The 10570-nt window shown below is 38.5% G+C and overlaps 1 protein-coding gene across 2 annotated transcripts in view; it reads right to left on the bottom strand.

The window, feature by feature from the left end:
* Positions 1–2658: 2658 nt before the first annotated feature.
* The window catches only part of DIAPH2 (diaphanous related formin 2), a 240609-nt gene continuing 232697 nt past the window's right edge, over positions 2659–10570 (bottom strand). For both annotated transcript variants that reach the window (XM_083371796.1, XM_083371801.1), the window contains one exon: positions 2659–7149. In XM_083371796.1, coding sequence (XP_083227922.1) covers positions 7085–7149 — 65 coding nt within the window. In that variant the 3' untranslated portion in view covers positions 2659–7084. The remainder of the gene's footprint in view (positions 7150–10570) is intronic.

The following is a 10570-nucleotide window of genomic DNA, read 5'->3' as shown; positions in this document are numbered from 1 at the left end:
GGTGACCAAAATTGGCTGCACTATTTCAGATGTGGTCTTACTAGGGTTTTATAAAGTGGTAGTAGTACTTTGCGTGATCTTGATTCTATGCCTCTGTTTATACAACCCAGGATTGCATTAGCTTTTTTGGTTGCTGCTGCACACTGCTGACTCATAGTCAAGTGATTGTCCACTAGGACTGCAAGGTCTCTCTCTTATTACCTTATATAAAGATTAGTGTGTATATTGGCAAGATTGGACAGTAGATACAACTCACTTAACAAGGTTATCTGTTGCTTGTTTAACAATAGCATAACAACTACAGCTAAATCTTCCTTCACCTCTAGCATATTACTCAATTGCAGAAGCTTAGGCTAACTAGAATTTTTTTTACTTTAGGAATATTAACAGAATTAACAGAATGACAGAGTTGGAAGGGGCCTTGGAGGTCTTTTAATCTAACCCTCCCCCCTACTCAAGCAGGAGACCCTACACCATTTCAGACAAATGGTTGACCACTCTCTTTTTAAAAAAACCTCCAATGTTGCAGCATCCACAACCTCTGGAGGCAAGTTGTCCCATTGACAAATTGTTCTCACTATCAGGAGTTCCACTGAAATGTCTGGGTTTCCAATCCTTGAATTTTAATTAAAAAAGGTTATCTGTTCCACCTGGCAGAGCCACAGCTAAATCACGTGTGAAAATCATGCAGGACTTGCATTGACATGATGGGAAAAAAGGAAGATGATATTTGAAGAGTTTCTTTCCTCTGGCAATGTATGGCAGGGAGCAAATCTCTACTAGGCTGTTTTATTTGCTCTTTTGTCTTACTAAATCTTTTACACAATGTGAAATCTTCCTAGAATCAAAGAGTTGCAAGACAACTCTCTGTTAACCTTAAAAGGGGAGCCTCAAGTTGAATAGCTGTCTCTATCTCTAAGGCCCATTATTTGTGTTGGGATTTAGAATCTGCTTTTGTTACACTGTCTGATGTTGTCTCCAATACGAATACCACCGTTTTGGAAGCACCAAAGTGCTTCCATGGTAACATCACCATTACCCAGGGGACATCCGGTTGGGGGCTCATTTCATATCCTCATGAAGTTGCCCACCAAAGTAGTACCCCTTTATCTGCTCGTGGTTGCCCGCTTTTGAACTGCTGAGTCAGCAGGAGCTGCAGTGTGTGACAAGCTCAACCCACCCTCCGGCATCAGTGGGTCTCAAACGTGGACTTGCTGATTGTCAGACCAGCATTCTAACCTTCTGATCCACCATGGTCCTATGTTGTCTCCTCTGATTGTTGCACTCAATGTCCAACAAGATCCTGAAGGGGGAAGAAGTAACTTCTCTGTCTTTTCTCTCCCAAGAGACTGAATGGGTGGTATTTGGCATTAGGGCATAGCACGAATAGGGATACGTTATGGTGATCTCCACCATATGCACAGCAGTATTGAGGAATAAATTTAAGTTAACATGGTTTGTGATGCTATTAGAAACATAGTCATCTAGAAGATCTAGGAAAGGAGTGGGAATGTCTGGTTCTTGTGTAACGTCAGATTCCATCCTCAGGATAGTCCTTTATCTTCCACATTGGAAAAATATCTACTCGCAACGTCACATGACGTTGCACGACGTATCAGAGCTTTTTCCCAATTGCCGGTAATGGGGTGGGCGCGGTTTCCTCGTGACACATCCAGCCTGCGGGCTGGCAGTTTGACACCCCTGATCTAGAACACGCAGCAATTGTCAGCTTTTGGAAAAAGAAACTTGCTATTCTTGATTTCATTTGCAGTAGTCCCAGGGAAGTTTACAGAACTGAAATCTAGTTGCTGATTTACATAAAGTAAAGTAAAGGTAAAGTTTCCCCCGCACATGCGTGCTAGTCGTTTCCGACTCTAGGGGCCGGTGCTCATCTCCGTTTCAAAGCCGAAGAGCCAGCGCTTGTCCGAGGACATCTCCGTGGTCATGTGGCCGGCATGACTAGACGCCAAAGGCGCACGGAACGCTGTTACCTTCCCACCGGAGCGGTCCCTATTTTTCTACTTGCATTTTTACGTGCTTTTGAACTGCTAGGTTGGCAGAAGCTGGGACGAGTAACAGGCACTCACTCTGCTACACGGCACTCGGGATTTGACCCGCCAAACTGCCGACCTTCTGATCGACAAGCTCAGCGTCCTAACCCACTGAGCCACCGCATTTACATACTGCTTCTTTAATATTGGTGACTGGCAAACAATGTTACTTGGATGATCTGATTGGCAAAGAACTCTTTATTTCTCAATCCTCATTTTTCTCCCCCCTCAGGATAAGATCTCTTCTCAGAATGGTTCTGATTGTGAAAACTTCTCCAGGTTTTGTTATAAACTCCCACCTTCCTTCTGAAGCATTCACTTTGGTGTCACCAATCGTTTGAAATCTAATGGTGACATTGATGATGTTGTCACAAAAATCTCAGGAACTCAAGGCAATCTCAAAATAAAACAGACTTGATTTGAATGTGTTCAATAAGGTGCATTGCTATATTCTTAACATGCATCACCGGCAGTTGAAAGTTGAAAAAGAATAGAATCATTTAGATATTTTTTTTTAAAAAATTAGTTATTACAGAAGGCATTCTCCATTCTAAAGAAGTATATTTAATACTTTGGAATTTAAAACAAAAACAAGCAAAAACAAATCTTTCTCCAAACCCCCAAATCTTTAATGGTGTTAAAAATATGAAATATATACAATATATTTGAAAGCAAAAGCAATTTCTTTAAAACAAGTTTAGAAGATCAGTGGTTTGACCCAGCTCTAAAATAATTGAAACAAGTTTTCATTTCCAAATAAGGAATGTTGGCATTACATAGAAATACTTTAGGCTTTTTAGTGCACGTTAATAATGTACTCTTCCTATCAAAAATATTTAATACCAGCCAAAAGAGAATTTTGTGATGAATATATATTGAAATGGGTCTGACTTAGAAGTTGATTTTCACTAGACTGAAATTCAAATACAGCTTTTGAAGCTGTTTGCCCCAAATCATCAGCATATATATATCCCCAGCCCCAAAATTCTTTCTTCAAACTTTTTAAAGTGCAAAGGCTATTACTAGCAAATGTAAAGATTTGAAGAATGTCATGCATTCTGAAAAGCATATGGAAGAATTGCTTGGAAAAAAAGCAGTTGAATGAGAAATCAACTCAGATCACCAAAAACAGTTGGTGTCAAATAAATTTTCTTTTGCAGTTATTGTTTCTCTGGCATTCATTCACATGTGGGAACCATCAAGTATCAGAAGCTCTCACACTAAGTTGTTAAATGAAACATATTTGTAAGCATTAGAGCATATTAATAATAATAATATTCCAGACCTCTGCTTGTAGTTATATGTATGTGTGTGTATATGTGTGTGTATACACACATACACACACACATAGTAGAATATATATATAGCAAGTATCTCATGCCTTACTTAAATGTTGACATAATGTGTTATTGCGAGGCTTTTACTGTTTATAGTAGCATTAGCGATTATTAACACAACTTTAGGATAATGCTGGAAGCAGAGCTGTAGAATGAGAAAATGACCTCAGTATATGGACACACACCTGAACACATACACACAATACTTCCAGCACTTATATATACACCAGATGGATTCCAACCAGTTCTGTAAATCTAGCCACCTGATGGATATATCTTCTGAACACATTTCTAGGGAACAAATGAACCAAGTCATATCAAATTAAAATTGTAACATCAAAAATATCAAAAAGGAGCAAAAGTAATACAGATCCATGATGGGACTTCATTGTCCTAAAATAATTCATGAGGAACACTTCAGCTGGATTAGGTCTACCTATTATTAACAGAATTTTTATATACTGTTGCTTACCAGAATTATGCCATGATTTCTTTTTGGTTCTGCTTTGGGTCCTAACAGGAAAGGGACAATGTGGGGAGAATCTTCATTTGTATAATAAAATATTAGTGGGTGAAGAAACAAAGCGAAACCATTTTCCTCAATTCACGGTGGTCTCATTCAAATTCAGATTTTCAGGTTTAGGAGCATGTATTAGATTTAGACTTTCTGACCCAGTGTGGCTTGTTAGTTTGTTTTTAATTGGGAAGGAGAAGAAAAGAATAGAACACGTTTAATAAATCAGCATTCTGAGGTAGTATCTATATACAATATGTATGCGTGTATGTATGCATGTGCGTATATAGGTATACGACATTAGAGGACTATCTAAAGTATGTTTGTGTGTGTGTGTGTGTGTGTGTGTGAGAGAGAGAGAGAGAGAGAAGAGTTGGTAAATAGTGGTCAGCAGTGAAAGGTAAACTTCAGTCACAGTCATCAACATATATTACACAGATTTAGAAGCTGTTTAAGGTGACTTATCTATAATTTTGTTCATAGTGGTTTGATTACAAAGCATCAGTCAGCATTGTCTACCAGAGCTTTTAGCAAATTTTTATGTCCATCTTTGTGCTATCACTTAGATGCTGGGTATGATGATTACAAACACAAACTATGTTTATAGTCTCCTAAACACCTGTGGGCAACTTTGTTTGAAAAGCGACTAGGGTGTGTGCGTGGTATAAGGTCTACACAACAGGATAAAACCACGGAATTCAGCTTTCTTTCATACACCTAAAGAGAGTTTTAGAATAATACTTACAAACAGATCTACATGCTATGAATATTTTGAAGCCTCACCATTAATTTCTGGCTTTTTTCTTGGTTTATCCTTTTAAGCATCTTTCCCTGCGCACAAATATATATGAGTTATATGCATGTACATGCAAGTGTCCATGCATTTATACGTGTGTGTATCTTGTGTATCTGCAAGCAATGAATGCACTGGTACTTTTTCCTTCTTAAAATTAGCAAATAAGGCAAGGCAGATTGGGAAGATGTTTTGACTTCTAGACTACATTTTCCTAGGTCACCAAGTAAACATATGACAAAACAGGAATCACATCAATTGCAAAATCAAGGTGGTAGTTGTTTTTTTTTTTAAAAAAAAAAAAACCAAACACCTTAAACTTTTAAAGTGAATAAAAAGTATCAAAAGATTCAACAATCCAACATGAACCTCAGAAAATACTTCTTGGATTTTTTATAAATACAAATATCCTCTATTTACAATATATATTTTTCTCTTTGCTTTATTAAGGTACATGTTTTTAATTTACATAAAAATATTCCAGCAGAGTGAGTGGGCTGAGAAAACTGAGAAAGTACCAGAACATGTTTAGATGATATCCTGCATTTGTTCCTTTTTAGATTTTTGTTCTCTAAAAATCTCTAGTTGCAAATTACTGGTTGGCTCACCAGCAAAATGTCAGAAAATGAACAATAATACAGCCATAATCAGTAATGGTCAGAAAAAAAACAACGCCTGTAACATGTTTAAGATGCTCTGATATTTGCGCGAATGTTTTGGGTTTCAATTACTAGGAAATGACTTATGTCATCTTTGAGTTTCAAAGTATCATGTGTAAATGCTACACATCAGAAAACACTTTGGCCATTCACATGAGTTATCATTTTGACTTTAAACAATTTTTTGAGCCTCCACTTGTATGCTAGAGAAATGTAACACTGACAATTGCTTTATGCCTATTTATAAATTCTTATGGAGATCATTTCCGAATGCTTTGTCGTTTAGTAAAACTATTAACGATTGCCGGAAACATCTGCTTGAGTAGGGGGTTGGACTGGAAGACACTCCCAGGTCCCTTCCAGTTCTATTCTGATTAAGATAGGTATCTGATACACTTTTTTGTGATTGATGTTCTATGGCAGAGGTTTCCAACCTTGGCGACTTTAAGCTCTGCTGACTGGAAAATTCTGAGAGTTGAAGTCCACAAGTCTTAGCCAAGGAGGGAGGCCTTGTGTTCTATGAGGCTTCAGAAAATTAAAATGGAAACTTCACGCATTAATGTAGACGTACGTGGTAGACAACAATTAATGTAGATGCACATGGTAGACAACAATTTAGGAATCTTAGCAGTGGTGTGATGTTTTTGTTGCTGGTTTGCCTGAGTTTCAAATAACACTTAAAATGGTAATATCAGCCTTCCTTTGCCACCTCCAAAGTCCATCCAAGTAACTTCTGTAAACGTATTGGTGAGAATTGCCGTAAAGGATAAAATAGTTGAAATAACATAAGGGAGTGATATGCTTGTGAGAAGTGCTCGGGTGTTTTTCTGTCTCTTTCTTCATTAAGATTATGCTAGCCCGAAGACTGTGTAAAGTTTGTTGAAGTAAACCAAAGGAAACTAATTCTGATTCCTTACTCGTGGATAGATTTAACCCCCTAAACATTAAACAAAAATAAAAGAAGTAAACTGGAAATCTCAACATTGCTAAGATTTTTTTTTCTCAAACTGTAGGTGTAAAGTTTATATATGTGCCCAATTTAAAAATCCTTCTTTTGTTAAATTTGCAAATCGTGAATCTACCTTTGGTTCAACCCTACGATCTTGCTGAATGCAGCTATAAATAACTTTTTTACCACTAAGGCTGAAGAGTTGTAATAAAGTTTTGATTGAAACTCAGAAGAGCTGAATCCAACCAAATGAAAACCTGAAATGGGAATTGAGAAAAATTGACAGGAGACTGTTCCCTTGTCTTTGCGAAAGACAGTGTCTTATCTGCTGTATCAGTTCATCGAAATTCATTAATATGCTGATTTTTTCCCCTTTGATATCAAAGTAAGAATTAAAAAGTGAATTGCTGACCTGATCTTTTGATGCTGTTAATTTAAACTGAAAAATTATCATTCCCATCATTTGTGAGAGCTGCAAATAACTCCCTAATTCATATCTGCATTTTTGATTGCCCGTTCGCAATGGCAATACTAAAGGCGGGGGGGGGGGGGGAGAAGAAGGAATAGAGCTGTTTTATAACACTGCTTTTAGCTCTTGAAGTTTTTCTTCATAATATGCACGGTTATTTTCCTTTCTCTTCTATACAGGAACGTTTGTAAAAAACATTTTATTCTTCGGGTTTTAAGTTGGATTTCCGCTCACGGTTCCTCTTGACGCTCCGTTTACATCATGTTCTCCATGTGAAGTGAACAAAATAGGAGTTCTTTGGCATGGGGTGAATCATACCGCTGTGATCGTTCCGTTCTGACGGGAACGGGACCTTTCTAACATGACTTTTCGGTTATCTGGAATATAAGAAGGGAAAGAAAAGAACCGTGTCAAGATTTTAAAACAGGGATACTGCAAGGTCAAGAGGTTTTCAAGCAGACTGAGGTTCACATCAAAGGAATATCTAAACCAATCATTAGGATATTAGATCGCAGAAATGTTAGAACTCAACTGCCAGGTGGAATTAAAGAGGAATTGCAGTCAGCAAGAAATTGCTTTCCTGATTGGAGGAGATAGGGTGATGAAACCTTTGGAAAAATTCCACCAAATTCTCCCCTGGATAGGGCAGGCGACAGTTAAGTGCTACGGAAAGTGTTATTGTTTAAAATAGCTTCTCTATCCAGATGCTCTGAGAAAGAAAGAAAGAAAGAAAGAAAGAAAGAAAGAAAGAAAGAAAGAAAGAAAGAAAGAAAGAAAGAAAGAAAGAAAGAAGGAAGGAAGGAAGGAAGGAAGGAAGGAAGGAAGGAAGGAAGGAAAGAAAAAGAGAAAGAAAGAAAGAAAGAAAGAAAGAAAGAAAGGAAGGAAGGAAGGAAGGAAGGAAGGAAGGAAGGAAAGAAAAAGAGAAAGAAAGAAAGAAAGAAAGAAAGAAAGAAAGAAAGAAAGAAAGAAAGAAAAAGAAAGAAAGAAGGAAGGAAGGAAGGAAGGAAGGAAGGAAGGAAGGAGGGAGGGAGGGAGGGAGGGAAGAAGGAAGGAAAGAAGAAAGAAAGAAAGAAAGAAAGAAAGAAAGAAAGAAAGAAAGAAAGAAAGAAAGAAAGGAATTTTTTTTCAAGTGGAGGAAATTCACCAACCCTCACAAGAATGATTCTGACATACAGAGGATTCCCGACACAGATGGCCAACAGAAAGAGATACAATCTTCAATTTAGAAGTAGTAAACACTCCTATTCCTACACATCCCTCCAATGAGTAATATTAAACAAGATACACAACAAATTCAGGATGAAATTTCCTTACCCAGCAATTGTAACAATGCACAATCATCACGCAAGGAAGGCAAACCTTAGCTAAAAGCCCAGTATGAATTAAGCTTAACTGCAACACAGGCAGGGCGAATATATTCATATTTGATAGAAATGTATGGTTTCCTTAAATTAGCTCAGCAGTTTGTTTGTCCCGGGACATTCAAGTGACGAGTGACACTTTTGCTTCATCCCTAGGCTCAGAGCAAATGAGAATGAACAATTTATCAATTTGGTAATAAATTTGGCAGCTTATCTCTTGAGGAAATAAATTACTGGTAGACACTGAAAAGAGACTTGAACATCTGTTGGGCAACAAATGGCATCAGAAGTATGAGTTCCTTCATCCACTCTTAATTAAGCTACCAGAACCAAATCTCTGAGATTTCATCATCCTTTTCTCTCAACCATTTGCCCTTTTTTATATTCTCAGAACACCTTATATTTATGATTAGTACTGACAAAACACACAACTGCTGCTCCTTAAACATATTATGAAATGGATGATAGGCTTAATCTCTTCCATGAAGTCACTGGATGTTGACTGGTGGATAAGGAATTGGTCAATTTGAGTTCAGTTTGCATAACAACCTTCAATGAATCCACCTCCGTCAAAAGTTTGAAGGGTTTTGCCACACCACTTGGGACCGGAAACTCCATTGTTAAGTGATGCTGTTAAAGGTAAAGGTAAAGGTTCCCCTGCACGTGCGTGCTAGTCGTTTCCGACTCTAGGGGCCGGTGCTCATCTCCGTTTCAAAGCCGAAGAGCCAGCGCTTGTCCGAGGACATCTCCGTGGTCATTTGGCCGGCATGACTAGACGCCAAAGGCACACGGAGCGCTGTTACCTTCCCACCGTAGTGGTCCCCCATTTTTCTACTTGCATTTTTATGTGCTTTCGAACTGCTAGGTTGGCAGAAGCTGGGACGAGTAACAGGCGCTCACTCTGTTACGCGGCACTCGGGATTCACCCACCAAACTGCCGATCTTCTGATCGACAAGCTCAGCGTCCTAACCCACTGAGCCAACCGCGTCCCTCTAAATGATGCTGTTACAAGCTGAAAAAAAGACACAATTATGCTGTTTAACGACAACATTCCCAGCAGTCCCGGTTGCTGTCATTAAATGAGGAATTTAGGTCCTTAAGTGAGACTCTCACATGATGGTGGCTTCCCACTGGCTTCCCCAATGTCTTTTGCTTGTGGGAAGCTGGAAAAGAAAGTTGCAAATTATGACTGTGTCCGGGTGTAGCTACACTCGTTTAGCACTGTCAAACGTTCTACCCTTGTAGCAGCCCACAATACAGAACAAGCAAGTAAAGGAAAATATATCATTTCCATTTACATGCTTTATTTCTAAACTGGTAACAAGACAAGTTCCTTTGGGCATTCCATTGTGTTTTTTGCCTAAGTAGGAACCAATTTAAAGAAAGACAGACATTAGATCTATATTTAAAAAAAAAAGATCAAAGGGCTGGAAGTCTTTGCTTCCATATTTTCTCCTTAGGCCCTCAAAACTGTGTAACAACAAATTTAAGCATCTTGAAAAGTAAGATTAAAAACAGAGGGATTTCTTTCATGGTGTGACTTCCAGGATAGAAGTTTCTAAGTCAGGATTTTCAAGGTGCTTATAAACAACACATATCTCTTCTCAAGAAAATGCAGTCAAAAAATTTCTCCAAGAAAAGGCAGAGGAGCCTGAATCAAAACCGGGGCTCATCCTACTGAATATGGGGGTGGAAAAGGTTGATCATGTTTTCTTCCTGAGTCAGATTCTTTTTCCTCTCAATGCCTCTCATTTATATTGTACAAAGTTTCAAGAAATATAAGCAGGGATTTGGACTTCAAGGCGGGAAAAAAAAACACATTTCTCCGGCTGCTTTAGAGGAGAATATACTATGAAAAAGATAAGGCAAACGTAAGCATAGCTCTTGAGTGCTGAGTGAGTGAGGTATACAAAAGTGCAGCTCTCTTACACATATGGTCAAATAAATATTTTAGGCCGAAAGAAATGCGCCATAAATGTCAGGGGGGGGTCTACAAAAGAAGTAGTTGGTATAAGTTTCACAAATCTGCAGTCTTAATGCCTGGCTCCTCTCAATCATAAAAGAACATTTTGGAAACTTAGGGTGCAAGGAAAACAAAAGTCTCCAGGGCACCAAAATTCTCTTGACATTTCTGCTGATTATGCTGCCTTGAGGCTAGGTAGCCTGGGAGAACAGCAAACCCTTGTTGTCAGAGCACCATAGAGAACACATTGCTTCAAACAGACTTACTTGGCACATCCAATTTTGTCTGCTGGAACCCAACATCGAATCAAAGTGGCTAAAAAGGAATCAGATTAAAAAAACACAAAACCAACAAGATGGGAAGCTCACCGCAGAGTGACACGTGTCACTATAAAAGTCTTTACATCAAGACACAACTTATATTCTTTGTTCCTCCCTCCCTCCCTCCCTCCCTCTCTCTCTCTCTCTCTCTCT

Source organism: Vipera ursinii, assembly GCF_947247035.1.
Source record: "Vipera ursinii genome assembly, chromosome: 12".
Classification (NCBI taxonomy): Eukaryota; Metazoa; Chordata; class Lepidosauria; order Squamata; family Viperidae; genus Vipera; species Vipera ursinii.
Note: the sequence above shows the minus strand (reverse complement) of the source record. Positions and strands in the feature narration are given on the sequence as shown.